This window comes from Pantherophis guttatus, chromosome 7 (genome assembly GCF_059756535.1).
Source record: "Pantherophis guttatus breed Tessera chromosome 7, ASM5975653v1, whole genome shotgun sequence".
Taxonomy (NCBI): Eukaryota; Metazoa; Chordata; class Lepidosauria; order Squamata; family Colubridae; genus Pantherophis; species Pantherophis guttatus.
This window is the reverse complement of record NC_142069.1, coordinates 83,245,824-83,273,454: the sequence shown is the minus strand read 5'-3', so window position 1 is coordinate 83,273,454 and position 27,631 is coordinate 83,245,824. Positions and strand designations below refer to the sequence as shown.

Genomic DNA, 27,631 nt, shown 5'->3' with positions numbered 1-27,631 from the left:
GCTCAGGGAGGGGAAAAACGGGCCTACCGGAAGTTTGAGAAGGCCGGAAATGGGCCTGTTTCCAGCCTCCAGAGGGCCTCTGGAGCTTGGGGAGGCTGTTTTTGCACTCTCGGAGGCTCGGGGAAAGTATCTGGAGCCCGGGGAGGACAAAAATGCTCCCTCCCCCACATGGTGCAAGAGGCCGACTAGGCCACGCCCACCATGGCCATGCCCATGCAGAAACTGGGCAGAGAACCCCTTGCTAAATTTTTTGAAGCCCACCCCTGATCGATTGTATGTTTTTATGTTCAATCTGAGTGAGGATCTTGTTATGAAAGAAAATCTATAGCCTTGTTAGTGCAGTGCAGCAGAAATCAATTCATATATAGTACGAAAATTGTACCATTCAGTATTCCTGGGTAGAAGATATCCAGGGCCAATTTTCATGCTTCAGCTGGGCACTGGGATCAAACAAAATAGGTAGATGTCATAGTGGGGGGAAAAATGCAGCTTCATAGAGATGATGTGATGGATGTTGAAACAGGAAGTCAGTGCCCATTGCAACAATAATTTAATATCAGTAGCAATGGTGGTAGCGATTAGAGTAATTCTCTTGTAATATCTGTCGAATGCTTAAAACAGTTGAAAAATATCTTGAAACAGACAGATACTAGAGTTGATTTGAAGTCGTGAAGGTCTTTCCAGGGCATAGCAAATAATCTCCAGAAAAGCACAGTTCAATGTCTAAGGGTGCTGGAAGCTCTAGCATAGCTAAGAAACTTGTAGCAGAGATTTAATAAAAAATACCATGAATTATGAGCCACTTTGGATCTTGTAATTAATATACGCCAGATGAACACAAGTAGAATGGCCTTCAGTGCACAGTGAATGGTCTTTAGCCTGACAAAACAGAGAAGAGATAGTGAAATATCAATGGTAGATAGTTCACAATACAAAACAGATCAACCACTAGCTAGCCCATCCCCAGAAGTACGCATTTTGCATGCAGGTAAGTGCAGGGTGCTCGGGGAGGGCAAAAATCTTCCCTACAGGAAGTTCGGGAAGACTGGAAACTGTTGTGGTCCGCCAGCAGTCTGTGGAGCTGGCAGCAGAGTCGGACAGTGAGGAGGCTGAGGAAGAACATGGGCCAGTCCTGGAGGCTGGGGAAGGCCCGGATGAGGGCTCTGCGTCGGAGGCAGAGATGGGGCCAGGGCTATCTGGGAGTGATGTGCAGACTCCGGAGCCTCCATAGGCTGACAGTAGAGAGGCAGAGGAAGAGGAGGAGCCTGTTCCTAATGCACGCATGAGAAGAGCTGCCAGAAGGCAAGAGCAGCTCAAGCAAAGAGGACAACTCGGGAGTAAGGCCAAGAGATGATTGGCCCCTCCCATAAGGCTTAAAAGACCAGCAACGGCTCTTGGGCTCTTTGTCGGAAAACAACGTTGATAGATTTGTTTCTTGTCTTGCTGCATTTATTTCTTGTCGGCGTTTTCTGCTTCTGAACTATTGCCAAGGAAAGCCTTTGGCAGGTTGCCTAATGAGACCAAGGTTGGTGATAAGGCTGAAGAATTGTGTTATGAAGAATTTGTTTTGAATTAGTTTGGACTACGCTGAGAATGAGTTAATTCTCAGCTGTTCTAATAAAGTCTGACGGTTTCGAACTGTTTGTGTTCTGTTGTGACCCAGTTCTGTTGCCTGGGTCACAACAGTAACAGGCCCATTTCAGGCCTCAAGAGGGCCTCCGGAACCTGGGGAGGCTGTTTTCGCCTTCCCGAAGGCTCGAGAAAAGCCTCCGGAACCTGGGGAGGGCAAAAATGCCCCCTCCACTATGGTGCAGGAGGCCGACTAGGCCATGCCCACCATGGCCACGCCCACCCAGCAACTGGGAGAGATTCTTTGCTGAAACTTTTGAAGCCCACCCCTGCACTAGCTGGAATACAGAGAGTGTGATGGAATATCAATAACAGGAAAAAATAATAGAATAACAGGATTGGAAGGGACTTTGGAAGTCAATTAGTCTAACACCCTGCTTAAGCAGAAAACAGTATACCATTCCAGATAAATGGCTCTCCAATCTCTTCTTGAAAACCTCCAGGGGTGGGTGTAACTGCAACGTCTAGGTGTCAAACTCGATTTCATTGAGGGCCACATCAGGCTTGTGTTTGACTTCGGGGGGCCGGGGTGGGGGTGGCAAAGGTGGGCATGCCTAGCTCAACATCACTCGTATTGGGGGGCCCTGTGGCGGCCTGAGTGCTCTGCCAGTGGAAAAGTCCATTTTTTGCCCACAGAGAAAGCTCTGGGACAACTGGTCAAATATTAGAAGACTGCTATCATGTCACCCCAATCCTTCTCTTCATTAAACCAGACATACCCAATTCCTGAAACCGTTCTTCATATGTTTTAGCCTCCAGCCCCCTAATCATCTTTGTTGCTTTTCTCTGCACCCTTTTCAGAGTCTCAATATCTTTTTTATATCGTGGTGACCAGAATTGGATGCAATATTCCAAGTGTGGTTTTACCAAACCAATATAAATTGGTACTATCACTTCACTTTTACTACTCAACCAGTAGTAAAAGTAAGTAGAACCCACCACTGACCCTAGCATAATGGGTCTCTGTCTAACAGTAAGAATCCTTTCTTAGGATTGTTATTGTAAATATTGTGATTCAAGTCTACTTTATCTCTGCAACAGAGAAGGCCCCTGGGCAACCTTGGCTACAAGTTCTCTTCAAGTGAGTAAAAAAAAAAAAAAGGGGGGGGATGCACAAACACAGAAAAGAGAAGCATCCAAGAAGCACTGCATTAATTTTAATACTTTTAATTCTGTATCTATCTATAGATTCAGCCATTTTCCTGGTTCTGCCTGATTCTTTGTCCTGGTGTGTTTTTCTTTGGAGAGAAGACCACCCCCCCAGTGGTGGGTTGCCCCGGTTCAGACCGGTTCTATGGAACTGGTAGTAAAACCAGAGGGAGGCTCCGCCCATTGACCCCGACATCATCAGAACGTTTCTGTGCATGCGCAGAAGCTTCTGTGCGTGCCCAGAAGAGCACGCGCGTGAGCGAGCAAAGCAAGCACGTGTGCGCGGCCCCGTTGTGAACCGGTAGTAAAGGTAAGTAGAACCCCCTGCCCCCCCCCCAGTAGTGGTATTCAGCCGGTTCTATCCGGTTTGGGTGAATCGGTAGTGGCGGCTGCGGGAGGTTCCTCCCACCCACCTGGACATCATCATGTCCCATTTTTATGCTCTGCAGATGCGCGGAGATGGCACATGCAGGCATGAGTGCTCACATTTTCGAACTGGTAGCGAAGGTAAGTGAATACCACCCCTGCCCCCCTCCCCACCAATATGTCGCTCCAAACTATGTGTGGCATTCAGCCCAAAAGTATTCCACACTGTGTTTTGTGGTGACTAAACACAGTTTCATTCACTGAAAGCATCTGCTTTCAGGTGGTGAATGTTAACACACAAGATTGTATATGCCTTACTTGCTGATCGTCCCAAAGGTACTTTTGCAAGGGGGTGGGTGTCAGTGCCAGTGGTGGTTCTGCAAATTCTGGGGCTCCTGGAAAATGCTGATATCTCAGCTGCTTTAGGGGATCCCCAGGAATCATAGCTGTCCTGTAGGGACAGTGAAGAACGAAGGCACAAGCAGGCACGAACAGGGAAGTTCCCTGAAGTGTCTGCATCAGCCTCTGACCCACCAGCAAGGGAAGACAGTCATTAGGAGCTGTCAAAAGCCGGGTAGTCACACGCAGGAAGAGAAGGAAAAAAGAACGAGATGATCATCTGGGTAAGATACTGTGGTCTTGGAAACAAGATTCCTTTATATATTTAACTCCTGAACTTTTAAAACTATTTTACTTGAGAAAATTGGCAAAGAGAGAGGGGAGGGAGTGGAAAAAGGCTACCTCTCCACCTCCGGAACAGCTGCGAAGAAGTTTAATAAAAGCTAATTAACAAAAACCGAAAAAGTAATTTAATAAATTGAAAGCAGATTGGGAAAAGAGACATATTTGGCTAAAAGAACCAAAGGTGTTTTTTCAAGAAGCAACTGGACTTTCTGGTTTTTCTTTGAAGACGTTTCACTTCTCATCCGAGAAGCTTCTTCAACTCTGACTGGATGGTGGGAAATGGAAGGATCCAGTCCATCTAGTCAGAGTTGAAGAAGCTTCTCAGATGAGAAGCGAAACGTCTTAAAAAAAACACACAGAGAAAGTCCAGTTGCCTCTTGAAAAACTTTTTCCCCTTTTTAAATGGAAATTTTAAATTTGGTTTTAAATTATTGGGGTTTTAAATTTGTTCAGCCAAATTATTTAATTCGTTTTATTCTATTTTAAATTTTGTATTTATATGTTTTATTCTATGGCTGTTCACCGCCCTGAGTCCTTCGGGAGTAGGGCAGTATACAAATTCAATAAAATAAAATAAATAAATAAAATAAAGCATCTTTGGGACAACCAGGAAACTGAATGACTGAGAATCTCCATAGACACTTACTTTCTGATATACTGTTGGGCTGCAGGAATTCTAGCCATGTCTTCCTTCAGCAGGTATTTCTTAGTTCCTAAGCAGTAATTTTTTATGTATTCTGACCAAGTCACTTGACAAACGTCGAAGGAGAATAACTGGAATAAAACAGAGAGGAGAATATCAAAGAAGGGTGGAAGGATTATTGTTGTGGCTCCGTTATCTGAGCCTGTGTCATCGGCAGGAGAGGACTCCAAGAGTTAAGGAGAGGAGTTGGCAAGGCCTCCCTCTCCAGGACCCTCCTCTCTGGCAATGCCTTCGGTGTCCGCTGAAGGGCAAGAGATAGGGCTGGGGGCCAAGCACATCCATGCAGCCACAGGTGGACAGTGATGAGAGTAATGAGTCTTGGCTGGATCCACGCCAGCGTCGCAGAGATAAGTGCGTGCAAGAGAAGAAAAGGCGTGCCCGAGATTAGGCTGAGTCACTGGACCACACCCCACAGGATATTAAAGGGAGCGTGGTGGCCAGTCAAACCTTGTGACGAACAAAGCTGAAAGCTTCCACGCCATTCTGCATTGCTGGACTTTTGGCTATAGACTTTACTGGATTATCTCTGGACTTGATTTGACTCCGTAATTATTGAGCTGTTTCTTTTGATGTATCAGAAGTGGGGAGAAGTTATCTCTCCTCTTTGTAAATAATAAACTCTTGGCAGGCAGCCACTAGGTTGTTGCCAAATTCCGTTATCATAAGGAAAAGGATTTTGCCGGCTGGTTTGGACTTTAACTCTTGAACGTCTGTTGGTGTGTATGCGTGGGGTTGGGGACAGAACAATTATTTCATTCTTGATTTACGCTGAATATTACATGAAATGACTTCTGAATAACAAATTTAGCTTTGGAGAAGAAAAATCCCTCATTAATGTCGCTGATCCCACCAACCAGGCCTTGGGCCTCCCTCATTTTTTCGTATCCGAGACTAGCAAAGATAAGTGAAAAATCTGAAAAATAAGTGGAAAAAAAATATCCCAAAGGTGCTTTTTCAGGAAGCAACTGGACTTTCTTGTTTTTCTTTGAAGACGTTTCTACAGGCTTTTAGCTATGCAATTTGGGAGGAACACCATTTGAATGGAGTATGAACGGATTTCCAGAGGAAAAATAGCTACAGGAACCATTTGCATTACTCAGGTGAGACCCTGAGGACACAGATAAAACTCCAAGGGCTTCAACGACCCTCAAAAAGGATGCAAATGACCACCTGTCTGTAAGGAATATAAATCAGGGGTGAAATGCTCCCAGTTTGGACCAGATCGGCCCATCCGGTAGCGATGGTGGTGGGTGCTTCAGAGAACCGGTAACAAAAATCCCTGCCCTTCCTCGTCCATGCCCACCGAATCGCCCAGTCGTCCGCTTGCTGCTTCTTTTAAAAAATGATTTTAAAAGGTAAAAAAAGAGAGGCTCTGACGATCCCAGCTGAGCTGCGTGATCGTCAGAGCCTTTTTTTTTTTTTAATTTTTAAAAGCATTTTTTAACAACCGATTCAGCTGAACCGGAAGCATTTCACCCCTGATTTATATTCCTTACAGACAGCTGGTCATTTGCATCCTTTTTGAGGGTCGTTGAAGCCCTTGGAGGTTTATCTGTGTCCTCAGGGTCTCGCCTGAGTAGTGCAAATGGTTCCTGGAGTCTGCAATTTTTCCTCTGGAGATCCGTTCATACTCCCACACCGTTCAAATGGTGCAGGGGTGGGTTCTAAATTTTTTTACTACCGGTTCTGTGGGTATGGCTTATTTTGTGGGCGTGGCTTGATGGTCATGTGACAATTCTTTAGGATTTAGCAGAGGTCTACCAGGCTTTTAACTGCTTGCAGAGCTGTACTGGTCTACCCATTTGTTTTTGCAGGCACCGGTCTACTCATATATTTTTGCAGGCACTGGTCTACCCATTTATTTTTGCAGGCACCGGTCTACTCATGTATTTTTGCAGGCACTGGTCTACCCATTTATTTTTGCAGGCACCGGTCTACTCATGTATTTTTGCAGGCACTGGTCTACCCATTTATTTTTGCAGGCACCGGTCTACTCATGTATTTTTGCAGGCACTGGTCTACCCATTTATTTTTGCAGGCACCGGTCTACTCATGTATTTTTGCAGGCATTGGTCTACCCATTTATTTTTGCAGGCACCAGTCTACTCATTTGTTTTTAGAGGCACTGGTCTACCACCAAACTGCCTTTTACCACTCATCAGCTGTAGGGCGGTCCTTTGAAGCCCTGCGGCAAGAGTTTAAACAGTTTTTTTCCTTATAGCCCATCAGCTGGGACTCAGGAGGCAGGAATACATTGGGGGTGGGGCCAAATAAAAGGTAAGAATAACGCAGGGTGGGGTGGGGGCAGAACTGGTTCGGTGACGTCATATCGTCACCGCTACCGGCTCCGCGGAATCGGGCTGAACAGGGAGGAACCCACCACTGAAATGGTGTTCATCCCAAAAGGTTGCAAAAAAAATGCTTTTAAAAGTAAAAAAAAGATTGCATGCCACCGCTGATCACCTCCCCCCGCGCGCTGTTCTACTTAGCCCACGCCTCTTTTTGGCGTGCACTGTGTGCGCCCGCGCACACACACCTTGCATGTGGTGTGCAGTGCGCATGCATGCGCCCAGTGTCTTAGCCACTGAGCCACCGCGTCCCTTTTATAGGCCAAGAAAAACTAAGGAGGGTCCTTTCTGAACCTCTTCCCTCACCCACTTTCCACCTGGGGGCTATGCTGCCTCTTATCTGACCATTCTCTAAGCAACATCTCTTCACTCCGTCTCCCAAGGTCTTTCCCATAACAACGTTAAAGGGACTGACCAGTCGCATAGAGCTCTGAGGAAGGAATTTGCCCTTCTGGAAAGCAACCAGAATCTAGCCTGAGTACACATTTTAAATATCGGTAAGGATCAGAGGTCGGTTTCACATATTTTTACCACCGGTTCGCTGCACACCGAAAATGTGAGCGCATGTGCGTGTCTTCAATGCATGCGCTCAGCCTTCCGCACATGTGCTTTGCTCATGCACACAGCTTGCACGCATGCCCGTGGCGTGGCTAAATAGGACAGCATAGTGCCGGGGCAGGTTGGGCAGGCCCACCTGCAGTCACCACTACCGATTCGCCCGAACCCATCTGAACCGGCTGAATACCACCACAGGTGAGGATCCGGTGGTTCAGTAAGATGCTTACGTTTTTGTCTTTTGGGTTCAGCTCTTTCATCAACATGTTTGTATTCTCGGAGCTCCAATCCCAGGAATGATTGCCAAAAAATTCAACGAGGCTCATGGTCTTTTCCAAGCGAGTAAACAGCTTCATCATCCTGAAAGACGGAATGGAAACATCTCAAACCTCTAGGATTCTAGCATCCTACTTCAAAACAACTGGGCAGGGGATAATTTGAAAAGTTCTTGATGCCACAACCCTCTAGGACAGGGGGTCCCAACCTTTTCTATACCCCACACCCCTAGAACGCTTCTGATATATTCTCGCACCCTTTAAAAAATAAATAATTATATGCATCTAATTATACATATACACTATAATTTTGAAACTTCTAAACCCAGGTTTTCGCACCCTCTGGAATATTGTCTCTTGTACCCCCCAGGCGGTGCGAGCACCCCTGGTTGGGAACCCCTTCTTTAGGATCTAAGGTGGGCTATCCTCTACTACAGGGGCCCCCAACTTTAAATCTGTCCATGGTACCAGTCCATGGCATGCCAGAAACTGGTCCGTGCAACAAGCGAAGCCCCATCCACAGGGATGGGGGAAATTATTATCCTGATAGGATAACTGCCTTGGTGGCGCAGCAGACTAAAGTGCTATTAAGTAGCACCAGCTGCCTGCAATTTGGCAGTTCAAATCTCACCAGGCTCAAGGTTGACTCAGCCTTCCATCCTTTCGAGGTAGGTAAAATGAGGACCCGGATTGTGGGGGCAATAAACTTACTTTGTATAAAATAGAACACCGCTTAGAGGGGTGGGCAAAAGCCCTACTAAGCAGGTATATACAAAAGTATGAAGGTTATTGCTTAACGCATTGTAAGCCGCCCTGAGTCTCCGGAAAAGGGCGGCATATAAATCGAACCAATAAACAATAAATAAATAAATAGTTGTGAGGTATTTGGAGTGGCGCAATGGCCTAGAGATGGAGCTCGATCCTAGGTAGCGGCAGGAATTTCTCTCTCTGGGCACAATGAGTAAATATCAGCTGTGAACTCTGCATTGGCGACAGGAATGGCATCCGGCCAGTAAACACTCAGCGCCATTTAGTTGCCCCGACTCCATCTCGATGCAAGGGATTACATTAAAAGACAAACTAAAAAAAAAAAAGTTGTGAGGTATTTGTATATACAGCAATCAGCAAGGCTGCATGTCAGTCTGATCTTTTTTCTAATAAATCCCCAAAGCTGTCAAATTGATCCACAATGTAGATCCAAACTCACTGTGGCTTCCTTCCAATCAGCTGCAGATACAGGTCACAGAGAAAAGCAGGGATGGTGTGACAGACAAACGTCCAGTACTGATGGACCAAATGGCTGGAGGTCATGGTGACATTTGGTATTCTGAAGGGTTTCTCCAGTGGGTTTTTTTCAAATGTATTTGTGACGTGGATTTCTGCAAAATTGTAGAAAAACAGATACTGCTTCCGGTGAGGTAATTACATGAGAAAAAAAAAAAAAAGACAATTGATGGACATGGGAATCTACGAAGGCAAAGTTATTTGAACATCAGGAAACCAGATGTGGTTATTAGTCATGTATAATTTAGAAAAGGTGAAGAAGTGGAACTGAAGTGGATTTGAACTTGCAGTAATTGCAGGCAGCTAGTGCTGTTAAGTAGCAGCAGCTGCCTGCAATTACTGCAAGTTCAAATCTCACCAGGCTCAAGGTTGACTCAGCCTTCCATCCTTCCGAGGTAGGTAAAATGAGGACCCGGATTGTGGGGGCAATAAGCTGACTTTGTATAAAAAAAGAACACCGCTTGGGGTGGCCAAAAGCCCTACTAAGCAGGTATATACAAAAGTATGAAGGCTATTGCTTGACACATTGTAAGCCGCCCTGAGTCTCTGGAGAAGGGCGGCATACAAATCAAACCAATAAATAAATAAATAAAATAAATAATAGAGGAATGGCTCTTCCTACAGGCAACTAAAGGTAACACAGCTCCCGCCCCACCCACCGGAGACCACTGGATTCCCTCTCGCCTGGCCCATACAGCTACCACCCACGCAACGTCAGCACTTCAAGCTTCATTTACTCTAGTGCTGACATAAGAAGGAGAAGCGGAGGCGTCTGGAAAGGGACGTTTGACTTTTCACCTACTTATTTTCCCTGGAGATAATATCCCCTAGGAGATGGGATGGGAGGGGGGAAATTCCTTTGAGCTGGAGCAGTAGATTAGGGGTAGAATGACTTGGAAGATGGCCAATGAGTGCAGGGGAGTGGGGAACGGAAAGGGAGGGTTTTGGGGCTGGAAGTCAGTGCTGGCTACGATGAGCCAGGATTTAGAACGTCGCGCTCAATAAATGGGAGTTTTTATCAAAGACTTTGTTTGAAATGCAATTTATTTGAGACGACCTCGAAACTTGACATGCAAATGATGTAAAGCTGGCCACGCCCACTCAGTCACATGACGCCTACCCAGTCACACGCCCACCCAGCCATGCCCACCCAGTCACATGACCACCAAGCCAGGTACACAGAACTGGTAGTAAACAATTTTTTGAATCCCACCACTGCAGCAAACCATCATCTCTGTGCCTTTGCTAGAAAGAAAACTTGCCTATTTCTCTCCAACATAATGGGTTGAGGTTCCCCGAAGTACAGTTGTAAATCAAGGGCGATTTTGGTCTGAAAAGAACGGAAATAAAAAAGACAACTCAGCATTCAGACAATCCACCAAATGTATGAATACGTTATTTGCTATAGTGGTGTATAGAAGTGGGATTATATACCGTACATCCACAATTACAGCAAAATCAGAGGCGCTTGCAAAGCAGGTTAAGAAGGACAAGAGAACAGCTGTTGATTGAAGCTCCACCATACTGCTGCTTCACACCTGAGCCGAGGTGGCGCAGTGGTTAGAGTGCAACACTGCAGGGCTACTCCAGCTGACTGCTAGCTGCAGTTCAGCAGTTCAAATCTCACCAGGCTCAAGGTTGATTCAGCCTTTCATCCTTCCGAGGTGGGTAAAATGAGAACCTAGATTGTTGGAGGGCAATAGGCGGACTCTGTAAACCGCTTAAAGAGGTTTGTAAAAGCACTGTGAAGCGGTATATAAGTCTAAATGCTATTGCTATGACACACATAAAAAGAGATATGTTTTTCATCCCAACTACTCTTGTTTTTTTTTTATTATTATTATTATTTATTTATTTTTAAATTTGATTTATATGCCGCCCTTCTCCGGAGACTCAGGGCGGCTTACAATGCGTTAAGCAATAGCCTTCATACTTTTGTATATTTATACAAAATCAGCTTATTGCCCCCACAAACTGGGTCCTCAATTTACCTACCTTAGAAAGGATGGAAGGCTGAGTCAACCTTGAAAGCCTGGCGGGATTCGATCTTACTTTAATTGCAGACAGCTGGTGTTAAATTACAGAGCTCTGTCTGTTGAGTTATCCAGGCTCCCTGGAGAGTTTTTGTTTTGCCCCTTTGCCTTCCCCCTTCCAGACATTCCTATATGGAATCATTTTCTGTTTGGTCTGTATCAGGGACCACGAAGGGAGTGATCAGATCACATCCAGATATGAAGCGCTCCAATGCTCAAGTGATCCAGTCTTTGCTTGACTTAAGCTCAGTGGTGGGATTCAGCCAGTTCGCACCACTTCGGGAAAACCGATTGTTAACTTTCTGAGCAGCTGGGTGAACTGGTTGTTGGAAGAAATCATTAGGACAGAGAACCCGTTGTTAAATTATTTGAATCCCACCACTGCTTAAGCTTGTTCTCTTCCCTTCAGGTTTTGGACCCAGAGCTCCCCTCCTTGCAATACCTCTCTCTAAAATGTTAATACTACTTTATGATGCCTTGGTAAGGCCACACTTGGAATCCTGCATCCAGTTTTGGTTGCCACGATATAAAAAAAAGATGTGGAGACTCTAGAAAGAGTGAAGGGAAAAGCAACAAAGAAGATTAGGGGACTGGAGACTAAAACATATAAAGAACGGTTGCTGGAATTGGGTATGTCTAGTTTAATCAAAAGGAGGACATGGGGTGACATGAGAGCAGTGTTCCAATATCTCAGGGGCTGCCACAAAGAAGAGGGAGTCAAGCTATTCTCCAAAGCACCTGAGGGCAGGACAAGAAGCAACGGATGGAAATGAATCAAGGAGAGAAGCAACCTGGAACTAAGAAGAAATTTCCTGATAGTTAGAACAATTAACCAGTGGAACAACTTGCCTCCAGAAGTTGTGAATGCTCCAACACTTGAAGTATTTAAGAAGAGATTGGACAACCACTTGTCTGAAATGATATAGACTAGAGTTTCCTGCCTGAGCAGGGGGTTGGACTAGAAGATTTCCCAGAGTCCCTTCCAGCTCTGTTATTCTATTCTATTCTATTCTATTCTATTCTATTCTATTCTATTCTATTCTATTCTATTCTATTCTATTCTATTCTATTCTATTCTATTCTATTCTACCCTACCCTACCCTACTCTACTCTACTCTACTCTACTCTACTCTACTCTACTCCAGCTCCTTCCTATTCCAGCAAGCTGGGCTGGCTTAAAATTTTAAAAGGGTTATTTTAAGGGTAATGGGTTTTAATATTTTGGGAAGCCAATTTGATTTAATTCTGTTTTAAAATTATTTTAAATTTTGTATTGTATGTATTTTAATTTTGGCTGTGCACCGCCCTGAGTCCTTCGGGAGTAGGGCGGTATACAAATTTAAATAATAAATAAATAAATAAACTCTACTCTACTCTACTCTACTCTACTCTACTCTACTCTACTCTACTCTACTCTACTCTACTCTACTCTACTCTTCAATTTAGAACCACCAGATTCCATGAAAGGTTTTTTTGTGTGTGTGTGCAGGCTTTGAAATACCAACTGAGCCAAAGACGAATTAACCTTCCTCTTCCTTGTGGTGATTTCTGCCCTTGACATTATTATTGAGTTCTTGTAGATAATGCGGTCTATGAGCGCTGTTCAGGTGCTCCCTATAACATTGCACAAAATGGCAGCGTTCACCTGTTCCCAGGAAAGAAACCCCAACAAGGAAGACTGTAAGTGTGCTGGCTACTCTCACAAGGCAGAGGGGCAGAAGCCAACATATGGATGGTGTGAACGCACCGCTGCCAGTAGGAGGCACTGTGGGACTTTCAGAAAGCTTTAGAAACTTGGATGACGACATGGGGGAAATGGCAGCTTTTGCAGCTCTTGGCAACCTGCAACCTTGGGGGGAAAAAAATTGATTCTACTTCAACGGCTTATCTCTTGCTCAAGAAAGAGGCCCCACCTGTGAACTGCAGTGTACCAACCAGCAGTGATGGTTAAGTTGATAGCAAGGTCTACTGGGATAATATCAGCTATTGCAGCTGGATTGCATTTTATAGTCTGTAAAATCCCTTTGGCAAACTAGAAAAAGAGAAGAAATTAATTAATACATGTAACTTGATTTCCTTAGTTAGGTAAAGTAAAGGTTCCCCCTCGCACATATGTGCTAGTTGTTCCCGACTCTAGGGGGCGGTGCTCATCTCCGTTTCAAAGCCAAAGAACCAGCGCTGTCCGAAGACGTCTCCGTGGTCATGTGGCCGGCATGACTCAACGCCAAAGGCGCACGGAACGCTGTTCCCTTCCCACCAAAGGTGGTCCCTATTTTTCTACTTGCATTTTTTACGGGCTTTCGAACTGCTAGGTTGGCAGAAGCTGGGACAAGTCATGAGAGCTCACCCCATTACGCAGCACTCGGGATTCGAACTGCTGAACTGCCGACTTTTGGATCGACAAGCTCAATGTCTTAGCCACTGAGCCACCGCGTTCCTTACTTAGGTAATTTAAGTCCCTTACTTACTTTCCTTACACAGCATATTCGAAAGGTGCCTTTTTCAAGAGGCAAATGGACTTTCTGATTTTTTTTTTGATTTTTTTTTTGAAGGCATTTCGCTTCTCATCCAAGAATGAGCTGAAGAAGCTTTTTGGATGAGAAGCAAAATGTCTTCCAAAGGAAAAAAAATAGAAAGTCCATTTGCCTCTTGAAAAAGGCACCTTTGGGACAATTATGACCTGGATGACTGAGAATCTCCATAGATGCTTACTTAGCATAGAATTTGTGTACTTTGAGGTTTGAGTTCTGTAGCAGATAAATGGGATGGGATAAGTCCGTGATGGCGAACCTATGGCACGCGTGACACAGGTGGCACGTAGAGCCCTCTCTGCGGGCACACCAGCTGTCACCCCAGCCCAGTTCCACCGCGCTTGTGCGCACGCCTCCCGCTGGCCAGCTCATCATCGGGTCTCTGCCGTGCATGCGCTGGGGTGCGTGGCCTTCCCCGATCTCAGCAGGATCCCCCCAGCGCACCCTACCTTTCTCCTCCATTTCTGCTGCCTGTGGATTCCCCAATCTCTGCAGGTTCCCCCCCTCCCAGGGCGTCCTACCTTTCTCCTCCATTTCTGCTGCCTGCACCAACCTGGAAGCCAAAATGGGGCACAGGGGAATTATGCGAGACCCACCCACACACACATCCCATTTTGGGCCTTGGACAACATTACTTGGTCTGCTGTGTGGATGTTTGGGTGGTTTAGGAATGGGGAATTGTGGTGGGTGGGGGGGTGTTTGGGGATTATTATGTATATTGGACCAGGTCTTTGGATGTTAAGTGAATTTCATTGTATGGGTATACTGTGTATGCACGTACAATGACAATGAAGTTATTATTATTATTAAAAATCAAGATCCCGTGAAGTGTTAATGCCACTTTATAATGCCTTGGTAAGGCCACACTTGGAATATTGCTTCCAGTTTTATTCACCACGATGTAAAAAAGATGTGGAGACTCTAGGAAGAGTGCAGAGAAGAGCAAGAAAGATGATTACGAGACTGGGGGCTAAAACATATGAAGAACGGTTGCTGGAACTGTGTATGTCTAGTTCAATAAAAAGAAGAACTAGGGGTTGACACAATAGCAGTGTTCCAACATCTCAGGGGCTGCCACAAAGGAGAGGGAGTCAAGCTGTTCTCCAAAACACCTGAGGGCAGGACAAGAAGTAATGGGTGGAAACTAATCAAGGAGAGAAGCAACTTAGAACTAAGGAGAAATTTCCCGACACTGAGAACAAGTAATCAGTGGAATAACTTGCCTCCAGAAGTTCTGAATGCTCCAACACTGGAAGCTTTTAAGAAGAGGTTGGATAACCATTTGTCTGAAGTGGTGTAGGGTTTCCTGCCTAAGCAGGGGGTTGGACTAGAAGATCTCCAGGGTTCCTTCCCACTCTGTTATTCTATTCTATTCTGCTCTGTTCTGTTCTAATTCACTTTGCAAATGTTTCACTTAGCAACAAACATTTGGGGCCCAATTGTAGTTGTAAGTCGAGGACTACCTGTATACTAAGGAACTGGGGAAGAACACTTTCCACCTCTTCCATTCTCAGAATCTGCTCTTCCAATGCTCTGAGGGATATAAGTGTCCAAAGAGCTAAAAGGACAAAATTGTGAGCTGTTGGATTGGGCTATGCTCAGTAAGGATCACTAGAGTCTGCCATGATCTCTTCACGCTTTGGTTCATGGTTTCCTTCTTTTGCTACCCTAAGATTCAGAAGACCTGAATCTTATTTTCACCTCTACTTACCGCAACAAAGGAGCCACTTAAGTTATTGAAGTTATCAATCCAACCCTGAAAAGCAAAAACATAGAAAAACTGTAGCATTGACCACCTTGATTAAAGAAAAGAACATAAGTACTTTTATTTCCATGTGGAAACCACTTCTGAACTTCATGCTTGATGTGGAAAAGAATGAAACTCTGACTTTGGGTTTTACAGATTAGATTGAAAGATCTTTATAGAAATGGCTTGTTTGTACTATTATGGAAAAGTAAAAAGTTGCGATTTGATGTCAATGCCTTATTTTACTATAATTGTCAAACCCCAGTTTCCCCCCCTCAGGGTTTACCTTATCAGGGGAGGGAAGCTCCTGGTGTTGGGTGTGTGTGGAGCTGGAGGCTGCAGCGATGTACCACAAGGGTGAAATCCAGCAGGTTCTGAAAGGTTCTAGAGAACTGGTAGCGGAAATTTTGAGCAGTTCGGAGAACCGGTAGTGGAAATTTTGAGTAGTTTGGAGAACCGGCAAATACCACCTCTGGCTGGCCCCAGAGTGGGGTGGGAATGGAGACTTTTCAGTATCCTTCCCCTGGAGTGGAGTGGGAATGGATATTTTGAAGTATCCTTCCCCTGCCACTCCCATCAAGCCATGCCCACAAAATTGCTAGTAAAAAATTTGGATTTCACCACTGGTGTACCGGTTGCAGCCGCGGTTCAGCTGTGCAGCGGGGAGGCGGGACAGCGCGAGGCAACCAGGATGCCTGACAATCAGTTGGGCGATGCAGTGAAGGCATCGGCCCGATGATCAGCTGTAAGGCCTCATGGAGCCACCGGGCGGGGCCCAAACAGCCATTCCGACACTCAGCTGCCTTCTGGGTGAGGACTGCGCCAACAGAGAGGAATGGCCCACCTACATAACTGTGCTGGGAGGCAGATGCTGCCAGTGCTGACTTTACATCCTGATTGCATTTGGTTTTTGCTTATTGCTTTTTGGAACTCATTGCATGCTTAATAAACCCAGTTATCACCCACACGAGTGGAGTCATTAATGCTGGTTTAAATCCAGAGCTCGGACCTTTTGAGAGTAATAGAGTTTTTAAAGTAATAGAGTAATAGAGTAATAAAGGAGCCCTGGTAGCGCAGCAGACTAAAGCACTGTTATTAACATCAGCTGCCTGCAATTACTGCAAGTTCAAATCTCACCAGGCTCAAGGTTGACTCAGCCTGACATCCTTTCTAAGGTAGGTAAAATGAGGACCCGGTTTGTGGGGGCAATAAACTGACTTTGTATAAATATACAAAAGTATGAAGGCTATTGCTTAGCGCATTGTAAGCCGCCCTGAGTCTTCGGAGAAGGGCGGCATATAAATCAAATAAAATAAATAAAATAAAGTCAATGTTTATTTTTCTTTTCTTTCCTCCCCACATCTTTCCTCACTTCTCTTCCCCCTTTCCACCCCCACTGCTTTTCTATTTACTTTTGTATTTTGCATTTTACAATACCTTTATAACTCAATAAAAAATGTTAAACCATTAGATAAACTGTAGCATTAGACACATCTAATTTCAGCTTGCTAAATTGGGGGGGAGGAAACATTACTTTCAAAAGTGGGAATCAGGATTCTCATGCAGAATTTTGCTGCTCATAGAATTATTGAGAAAATGTTACAAGCACGATATTAATATTAGTTAAGGGCTAACAAACCAGAAAGAAAATCAGTAGCAACATGGACACATGAATTCTCCCCAAATTGTTTAATTGTTTTTAATGGTTTAACTTTTAATGTTTTATATATGGTTTTTAAATGCATTGTAAGCCGCCTTGAGTCTTCGGAGAAAGGCGGTATACAAGTTGAACAAATAAAATAAAATAAATAAATAAACTAATATGGAAGTTATCAGATTTGCTTCTCCATGAATTTTGGTGAAGGGACACAAACTTTAAGCTAGTTTCACAGTAGAAAAAAATTGAATCTTCCGGGCCAAGGTCTGAATTTCTAGATTAGACTAGCAATTTTCAGGGAAAAAAAGATAATTTGCTGAAATATTCATTTATTAAAAAAAACCTCAGGCATTGTCAGCGCATACATAAATGGGAAAGATGAAAGGAGAAATTTGTAACCATTACCAGCCAGTAGTTAGTTATGATGCATGGATTCATGCGTTTATGATCTTGTTAATAAGGCGCATAGCGCAGTAAGGAATAGCAATAGCAGTTCGACTTATATACTGCTTCACGGTGGCACAGTGGTTAGAGTACAGTACTGCAGGCTACTTGTGCTGACTGCCAGCTGTCTGCAATTTGGCAGTTCAAATCTCACCAGGCTCAAGGTTGACTCCACCTTCCATCCTTCCGAGGTTGGTAAAATGAGGACCCAGATTGTTGAGGGGCAATAGGCTGACTCTGTAAACCGCTTAGAGAGGGCTATAAAGCACTGTGAAGCGGTATATAAGTCTAAGTGCTATTGCTATTCACAGTGCTTTACTACTCTCTCTAAGCAGTTTACAGAGTCAGCCTGTTCCCCCCCCCACACACAATCTGGGTCATAATTTTACCAACCTCAGAAGGATGGAAGGATGAGTCAACCTTGAGCTGGTCAGGATTGAACTGCTGGCAGTCAGCAGAGTCAGCCTGCAATACTGCATTCTAATCAGTGTGCCACCAAGGCTTGGGTATATTTATTCTTTTGTGTAAAGCTTGGCCATCCTGTCCAAGTTAAACTGTAGGAGAGGGCTGTTTTTTGTTTTTTTTTAAATTTCGATTTATATGCCGCCCTTCTCCGGAGACTCAGGGTGGCTTACAATGTACTAAGCAATAGCCTTCATCCTTTTGTATATTTATACAAAATCAGCTTATTGCCCCCACAACTGGGTCCTCAATTTACCTACCTTAGAAAGGATGGAAGGCTGAGTCAACCTTGAGCCTTGGCGAGATTCGAACCTGCAGTAATTGCAGTCAGCTGGTCTTAATAACCAGCTTAATAACAGGGTGCCTTAGACCACTGTACTACCAAGGCTCTCTGTTGAGAGTCACAATGGAAGATGGGGAGGGAGTTATCTCCCCTGCTTCCATGAATGAAGGTGTTAGATCTTGCATATGAATATGTGGCAGACTTGCTAATAAATCTACCACAAGAATTGGAATTCCTATAATTGAATTGCTGTGGCATCCTCTGATCTGTGTGGTAATTGATTGGTTAATTAATTGGTGGATTAGTATGATAATTAATGTAATCAATTAGAACACAGTGTTTTAGGCTGTGTGGTTGTGAACAAATATTAGGGCCCACTCAAAGTACCTGGAAGAGAAATGTAATTGCTCAATATGGCTGTGTGTCTGAGTAACTCTCAACATAAATTGTGATAATAAGTGGCTTCCTACCCTGTTTCTCCCAAAATAAGACATCCCCTGATAATAAGCCCAATCGGGCTTTTGAGCGCATAGCAATAAAGCCAAGCACCTATTTCAGGGTTCGGAAAAATATAAGACAGGGTCTTATTTTTGGGAAAATATGGTATTACTTTGTCTTCTGAAACTGCTCAGTAGTATTGCAATATCTGTTATTCACATTATATCCCATTTTTCACACTGAAGTAAGTCCTCAAGGCGCCTAAACAAACCTTAATAGATCATTCTGACAAATCCATATAACACAGTTGAGTTTAAGAAAGATAGTTTGAAAAATGCTCAATATGTAGCTCTAGATCCACGATTCTGTAAAATGATACTATGTAGGTATAATTAATCTGAAGGGCTTGACTCTAAACAAGAGGTTTTGTCACGTTTTCCGGATGGAGATTATTATTATTATTATTATTATTAATCAAATTTCTATACCGCCCTACTCCTGAAGGACTCAGGGCGGTGAATAGCCAAGATAAAATACAGATAATACAAATATTAAAAAATCCCTTAAAATTATTATATATTTTGGCCGAAACACAGATTAAAACACCCAATTTGTAAAATCACGAATTAAAAAATTTAAAAATTTAAAAGATGGGAGTTAGGCCAGGCCAGCTTGCTGAAATAGAAAAGTTTTGAGAGCACGGCGAAACGTGCGCAGGTCCGGGATCTTCCGTATCTCTGGGGGGAGCTCGTTCCAGATGGTAGGTGCCCCCACAGAGAAGGCTCTCCCCCTGGGGGCCGCCAGTCGACACTGTTTGGCCGACGGCACCCTGAGGAGCCCCTCTCTATGGGAGCGTACTGGTCAGTGAGAGGCTATTGGTAGCAGAAGGCGGTCTCGTAGATACCCCGGTCCGATGCCATGGAGCGCTCTAAAGGTGGTAACCAAAACCTTGAAGCGCACCCGGAAGACCACCGGGAGCCAGTGCAGCTCGCGCAGGAGGGGGGTCACATGGGAGCGCCACGTCGCTCCCATAACCACCCGCACGGCTGCATTCTGGACCAGCTGGAGCCTCCGGGTGCTCCTCAAGGGGAACCCCATGTAGAGAGCATTGCAGTAGTCCAAGCGGGAAGTAACGAGAGCATGAGTGACCGTATTTAACGAGTCCCGATCCAGAAAGGGACGCAACTGGCAAATCAGGCGGACCTGATAAAAAGTCCCCCTGGCCACGGCCGTCATGTGCTCTTCTAAAGACAGCCGTGAGTCCAGGAGGACACCCAAGTTGCGAACCCTCTCTGTGGGGGCCAGTGACTCGCCCCCAATAGTCAGTGATGGCACCAACTGACTATATCGGGATGTCGGAAACCACAGCCACTCGGTCTTGGATGGGTTGAGCCTGAGTCTGTTTCTCCCCATCCAGATCCGCACGGCCTCCAGGCACCGGGACATCACTTCAAGGGCAGCATTGGGGTGGTCCGGGGTGGAGATGTACAGCTGTACAGATGTACAGAGATTAGGCACATATCCCTCTATGTTGTTTATCTATTTTTCAATGTTATGGGTGTGTCCATAAAATTAATCTGAGCCAGGGGTGTCAAACTCGATTTCATTGAGGGCCGCATCAGGGTTGTGTTTGACCTCGGAGGGGGAGGGGCGTGGCCAGGGTGGGTGTGGCCATCTCAATGGCACTCATGTCAGGGGTGCTTGTGGTGGCCCAAGCACTCTACCAGTGAAAACAGAGCTCAAGAGGGGCATATAGGTACACCCACATTACATCAATTCTCTGCGAGCTGCACTGGCTCCCTATTGGTCTCCAGTCACAATTCAAAGTGTTGGTTATTACCTTTAAAGCCCTACATGACTCAGGGCCAGGGTATCTTCGAGACCGCCTTCTGCCGCATAGCTCCCAGTGACCAGTAAGATCCCACAGAATTGGTCTCCTCCGGGTTCTGTCAGCTAAACAATGCCGGCTGGTGGGCCCACGGGGGAGGGCCTTCTCTATGGCTGCCCCAGCTCTCTGGAACCAGTTACCTCCTGAAGTCCGGACCATCCCCACCCTATTCGCCTTCTGAAAAGTGGTGAAGACCTGGCTCTTCCGGCAGACCTGGGGCTGTTGATCTCGCTGTTGCGATCTGGCGAGATCCGGCCATTAATGGTATGAATGAGTTTTAATAGTTTTTAATGGTTTAACTTTTAACATTTTATATATGGTTTTTAAATGCATTGTATGCCGCCTTGTGTCTTCGGAGAAAGGCGGCATACAAGTTGAACAAATAAATACAAGTTGAACAAATAAATAGGTGCCCCTCTTGAGCTCCATTTTCACTGGCAGAAGGTTGCGGGAGGCCGTCACAGCCAAAAACGGAGCTCAGGTGGGCCGCAGTCGACCCTCCATAGCTTCATTTTTGCTGACAGAGACACCATGGGCTGGTCCTTCATTGTTTCCAGGGCGGCCCCACGGGCCATATCTAAACACCCCGCAGGCTGGATCCGGCCCACGGGCCTTGAATTTGACACCTGTGAGCTAAGCCTTGAGAATAAGGTCCACCTCACTGGAGTTCTTTTGGAATTATGTGACTACATGGCCTCTGGATCATGAGGTACCATGATAGAATCCATCCAGGATGGATTCTCTGGAAGCAAACCATTGCTTTAGAGCTCATTGGTGATGGCTTCCCTCCTGCAGGAGAATGACATTCTCATTTTCAGGGAATGGTTCCAAATCAACCCTTTTACTCGATCTTGGATGAGAACTAAGCACTGGTAGAGCAAACTTACTTACCGGGAAGGGCTCCTGCCAACTAGCTCCCATGATGGAGGGTCGAATGATGGCAACATTTAAATCCCCTTTTTCTTGCTGGATCAGATGTTCAGTCAGAGCTTTGGAGAAGGTGTAGATGTTAGGCCAGTCTCCAATTAAACTGGGGGTGATCGCTTCAATGAGGGACCCATCCATCCACCTAAGGGGATTTTTTTTAAAAAAAAATTAAAAAATTAAAAAAATGCATGAGCAGAAAAACATTGTCCTTACATATTTTCATACACGTTTTCCTGGAAAAGCTATATGAGGGACCCATCCTCTCATTGGCATCCTTCAGTCTCAAGAGACTATGGTATCGTGCTCTGGAAAGAGGTCCTAAAACAGCATCTAGTGTGACTAAAAAGGCCAATTCGAGAGTGGCAATCCCTTCCACACTGAGGGCAGATACATTCTGTCCCCTGCCCAGCCCGTAGATTTCGCTGGTTCTGGGACTGCCTCTTTGCCTCAGCCTGCCGAACCAGTGTCTCTCCGAATTGGAGAAGGCCATGCTGCGTCTTTAGCCTCCAAGCTGAACGATCGGAGGTCAAGGTTTCCCAGTTGTTAATGTCCATTCCCAGGGCCTTTAGGCCCCTCTTGCAGATATCCTTATATCGCAGCTGTGGTCTCCCTCTGAGGCGCTTTCCCTGCACTAATTCTTCATACAGGAGATCTTTTGGAATCCGACCATCAGTCATTCTCACAACATGCCCCAGCCAGCGTAGACATCACTATTTCAATACTGTATACATGCTAGAAATTCCAGCACGTTCCAAGATTGCGCTATTTGGAACTTTGTCCTGCCAGGTGATGCCAAGAATTCATTGGCGACATATACACACACACACACATCAAATTTATATTTGCTGATAAAGAAATAAAGGGAGACTAGTATAAATCTGTTATTTAGCTATCATCAGCTAGCTATACCCTTACTTGGATTCGAACTTGGCCTGCCTGCATATTAGGCAGTTGTATTAACCTCTGAGCTACAAGTTCTGCTCCCTTTATCAGCTTGAGCCAGGGGAGAGATTAAGTGTTTTTCTATCGAAGCACCTGGTTTACCCCAATATGGGAGGGAGCATACTGCTTCCCTTTCGTCTTTCAGCTCCAATCCAGGAGCCCTCAAGCAGTCGCATTCACAACCAACCATTTTATACCAAATTTATATTTTGCTGATAAAGAAATAAAGGGAGACTAGTATAAATCTATTTCAAGCTATTTAGCTCTCATCAGCTAGCCATACCCTTACTCGGATTCGAACTTGGGCTGCCTGCATATTAGGCAGTTGTATTAACCTCTGAGCTTTGATAGAAAACACTGAATCTCTCCCCTGGCTCAAGCTGATAAAGGGAGGAGAACTTGTGGCTCAGAGGTAAGAGCAGCTGGTGATGGCACACATGCCCACAGAGAGCCATAGGTTCGCGATCACGGCTATATTGTAACAATACTCTTTGCATGAGGCGTCTACATAAATCTTGTATATTTCTGGAACGTCTCTACCACAAATCTCTTTCTTTCTTGGAAAGAAAGTGTATAGGACCGTGATGGCGAACCTATGGCACGTGTGCCACAGGTGGCACGCGGAACCATCTCTGTGGGCACACGAGCTGTTGCCCTAGGTCAGCTCCACTGCCCCTGCGTGTGCGCCTCCCGCTGGCCAGCTGATTTTTGGGTCTGTGCCATGAATGCAGGGGACGTGTGCACATGCACGGGGGGTCGTGCATGCATGCGTGGGGGCAGGGGGGTCACGTGCATAAGCACGGGAGGAGGAGTCAAACGCAGCCCCCCTCGCACCCCATTTTTGGTTCCAGGAGGCTTCAGGGAGGCCTGTTAGGCCTAAAAAGGGCTGCAGGGGTGGTGAGACATGCCTCCCCATGGCCTATTTTTGGTCCCAGGAGGTTTCAGGGAGGCCTGCTAGGCCCAAAATGGGGCACAGGGGGTCACATGTGCATGTGCGGGGGGAGCATGGGGGGGTTGCGTGCACATGCGCAGGGGGCAGGGGAGTGTGAGGGGGTCATGTGCAGGTGGCCGGGCATGCAGGGGGGCATTGCATTATCGGTATGGGCATTCATGTACTCACTATCGCACACGTGCTTGCACTTTTGGCACCCAAGGAAAAAAAGGTTAGCCATCCCTGGTATAGGACAAGACAACAAGTATTCCTTCAAACCTACTTGCAAATACATCGCAAAGGAGGAGGGGTTGCTTCCATTACTTACGTCACCAGTTCCAAAAGTTTCTTTGGTTCCATGGGAACAGGATAGAAGACTTCCTCTATCTGTCTCCGATTACAGTTTGAATAGGCTGTTGAAATGTGGATGAGGGCTTCGAGGTTCTTCATCTGGTGGGCCAGCCTCAGAAGCTCCTGGGTGCCCATGACATTCAGGAGAAGGGCATTCCTGCTCAAGAAAGCACAAAAAGCTAGGGTGAACGCAAAGGCAAAAAATATTGGACTAAAATACATACATGGTTAGAAAAAATGATAAAGCAACCAGCAGTGGCTTTCAAATTATGCTACTACCAGTTCGTCGTGCGCGCACACTTGCTTTCTGCGTGCACATGCCCGGTTCGCTCACGCATCTGCCTTCCACGCATGCACTTTGCTCACGCGTGCGCCTTCCGCGCATGCACCCGGCCTCAAAAACGTGCCTAAATAGGATGGCATAGAGCTGGGCCAGGTGGAAAGGCCCACCCACGATTTCCGCTACCAGTTCGGGTGAACTGATCCAAACCGGTTCAATACTACCTCTGAAAATAGAATTCAACCAGATATATTTCTGTTCGGGATATTACCAGAACAGTATAATAAAGGGAATACATACTTACTGTTTCCCCCTGAAAATAAGACCTGTCTTATATATATATATATATATATATATTGAACCCTGAAATAAGCGCTTGGCCTTATTGCCATGCGCTCAAAAGCCCGATTGGGCTTATTATCAGAGGATTTCTTATTTTGGGGGAAACAGGGTAATTCTGCATGTAGTAACGGCAGCAAGAATAGTGTTTGCACAACAATGGAAAAATGATGACAGATCCTGACAGATGAAAGTGTACTAAAAAAATATATTAGAATGTGCTGAGATGGATAGGTTGACACTTAAGATAAAAGAAAAGGAAGAAACAGAATATTTTTTTTTATCATGGGATTTATTTTACTGATGGCTAACTAGCAGAAACAGGGGTTAGAATTTAAAAAGAATGTAAAAGGATAATACAAATTTGTACTGAAAATATTGCAAGATGGACAAACCAATTGTATTATTATTTTGTGATTAATATTGATACGTTTATTAAGATTACTAGTATGATTATGGTTATTGTTGTATCTCTATTTAAAATTAATCGTGCCCAAACAACACGCTGTTCAGATAGACATGGAATTTTTTTGTTGATAAAGAAAAAAATGTACCAATAAAACATATATTCCAAAAAAAATATAAAAAAATAGGATGAGGTCCAGCTGGTGTGAGACCAGGGGTGAAATGCTCCCAGTTCGGACTGGATCACCCAATCTGGTAGCGATGGCGGTGGTGGTTCAGAGAACCGGTAGCAAAAATCCCTGCGCACCCCCCCCACATTGCCCAGCTGAGCTGCACGATCATCAGAGGCTTTTTTTTTTACTTTTAAAAGCATTTTTTCTACAACCTCTTCCGACGAAAAAATGCTTTTAAAAGTAAAAAAAAAAAGCCTCTGATGATCGCGCGGCTCAGCTGGGATCATCAGAGGCTTTTCAAAGCATTTTTTTCTGCAACCTCTTGGCTGAAGAGGTGGTAAAAAAAATGCTTTGAAAAGTCTCTGACAATCCCAGCTGAGTTGCCTGATCGGCAGAGGCTTTTCAAAGCATTAGAAAAAATGCTTTGAAAAGTTAAAAAAAAAAAAAGTTGGCCACGCCCACCCAGTCACATTACCCCCACCACCACCAAGCCACGCCCACAGAACCGGTAGTAACAAATTTTACATTTCACCCCTGTGTGAGACCAGGTACAAAGCAATCCTTTTGGCTCTTCTGAGAACCTCCTCAAGGATTAAAGAGGAACCTAATTTCACAGAGATAAAACTGCAGTGTTGGTTTTGGAAATCTGTCCTCACTGCATTGATGTCAGTAGAATAGAATAGAATTCTTTATTGGCCAAGTGTGATTGGACACACAAGGAATTTGTCTTGATGCATACGCTCTCAGTGTACATAAAAGAAAAGATACATTTGTCGAGAATCATAAGGTGCAACACTTAATGATAGTCATAGGGAAACAGTCAATATAAATCTTAAGGATACCAGCAATAAGGTTACAGTCATACAGTCATAAGTGTGAGGAGATGGGTGATAGGAAGGATGAGAATATTAATAGTAGTGCAGACTTAGTAACTAGTTTGACAGTGTTGAGGGAATTATTTGTTTAGCAGAGTGATGGTGTTCGGGGAAAAAACTGTCCTTGTGTCTAGTTGTTCTGGTGTGCAGTGCTCTATAGCATCGTTTTGAGGGTAGGAGTTGAAACAGAGTCTTATTTTCGTGGAATCGTGGTAATGTTTCCCTCTGAGAATGTCTTCAGTAATGGCCTGAAGCAGTGGTGGGATTCAGCTGGTTCTCTCCGGATTGGGCGAACCAATAGCGGCGACTGCTGGAGGCTCCTCCCACCCACCTGGATGTAATTTGCGAGCACTGCACATGTACAGAAGGCCATGCACATGCGCAGATGAGGCACGTGTGAGCGAAGTGACTGTGCTCGTGCATATGCTCACATTTGCGAACTGGTAGGGAAGGTGAGCGAATCCCACCGCTGGCCTAAAGGTTGTTATATCAAATTGGTGATTTCCAATAAAACAAAGAAGAAAGGAAGGAGAACCTACTTCAGGGGCTCGTCGAATCGAACCGTTGCTGCACAATGGAAGATCACATTGACCTCAGAGAGCAGCTCTTCCTTATCTTCAGAAGAGATGGCCAGGTTTGGCTTGGTGAACTCAGCACTGATGGGCTTAATCTTCTCATGGAAATTAGGCCACTCTTCCCGGACTCTATCGAACACCTAGAGTTCAAGGCAATATTCACGTAGCAAACAAGGAAAATGCTCCAGGTTCCTCAAGTCGAAATCCACCAGGAATTAATTTATTTTACATTATTAATAGTAACATCAAATGCTGGCAGATAGAGCCAAAATGTCTGCTGAGCAGATGTTTCAAATATATGGATTAATTTAAGCATATATTAGCTTTGGATGTAATTTTTAAAAAATCCTTTCTTACTGTTAGAAATTCAGTTTATATAAAGCGCCACAGAGCAAACAAAGAGTACAATCACCATGTGCTTTACTGTTCAACTATATAAGGGTAAACACAAACAGGAAACTCTGCTTAGAACAAAAGAGAATAGAGTTCCAGTATGTACCATAGATCCAAACTTGTAAATACTGCCATCTACTGGCTAAATATTACTGTAGTTGTTGCATAGAAATATATTCCAATCAGAGGTGAAATGCTACCGATTCGGACTGGTTTAGCCGAACCGGTAGCGGTGGCGGCGGGTGGTTTGGAGAACTGGTAGTGGCGGCAGCACAAGGCTCCGCCCACCCACCCGGTCATCATTACTTCCTGGTTTTAACCAGGAAGTAACCTTTTTTTACCCTCTGCACATGCACAGAGGGTCCAAACGCGCACATGATGTGCACCACACGCATTAATGGTGTGAACGCACGGGCGCGGAGAATGCCCTGCCAAAACGGTAGGGAAGGTAAGTAGATTTCACCCTTGATTCCAATAATGGATTCCAAAACTTACTCCCTTCTGAAAATAATTTTTTGGCATTCCCTCTGAATATTTAAGTTTGATAGCAGCATCTCCCAGCCTCTTTGTCTTTATAAGTGTTGGCTGAAGTAAAACCATGGATGTTATTCAAGAAATCTCATCTTTGCTGCTATGGGCAGAGGTGCTTCCTCACCAAGGAAACCAAATGCACAAGAACATGGTGACTCTGGCTGACTCGGTGAAACCCAACCAGCTGCCACCTGTTTCTTCCCACCTTTGAATTCCCTACCTTGCATTTCATCAGATTCTCTACTCGAGTTTGTATGGAACGTCCAGCTTTAGGCCGCACGCACACGTAGATGGTTTTCACGTCGTGGCAAGACCAGAGAAGCTTCTCAACCAGGACTTTGCCCATAAACCCAGTGGCTCCTGTAACAAGGACTGACTTCCCACCGTAGTAAGCGCCAACCAAAGACATGGGGTCCTTCATTTCCAAGCTCTT

General features: G+C 45.0%; 1 protein-coding gene across 1 annotated transcript; it reads right to left on the bottom strand.

Annotated features, from left to right (window-relative positions):
• Positions 1-716: 716 nt before the first annotated feature.
• On the bottom strand, positions 717-27,631 carry LOC117678923 (fatty acyl-CoA reductase 2-like). Its single transcript, XM_034440416.2, has 11 exons — positions 27,419-27,631; positions 26,239-26,414; positions 23,605-23,784; positions 21,368-21,545; positions 15,269-15,313; positions 12,940-13,058; positions 10,256-10,323; positions 8,917-9,088; positions 7,665-7,794; positions 4,475-4,602; positions 717-879 (listed from the first exon to the last, which is right to left on the bottom strand). Exons 1-11 carry the CDS (start codon positions 27,617-27,619, stop codon positions 717-719), a joined length of 1,560 nt encoding a protein of 519 aa, XP_034296307.2. The 5' UTR covers positions 27,620-27,631.

Excerpts from the sequence above, each read along its gene's own strand:
- LOC117678923 (XM_034440416.2), bottom strand. The coding sequence starts at position 27,619 with ATGAAGGACCCCATGTCTTTGGTTGGCGCTTACTACGGTGGGAAGTCA. Across the intron at positions 13,059-15,268 it reads TAAGTGGCTCCTTTGTTGCG|TTTGCCAAAGGGATTTTACA; the intron begins GTAAGTAGAGGT and ends CTCTTTTTCTAG. Across the intron at positions 4,603-7,664 it reads TGAACCCAAAAGACAAAAAC|TTATTCTCCTTCGACGTTTG; the intron begins GTAAGCATCTTA and ends GTTTTATTCCAG.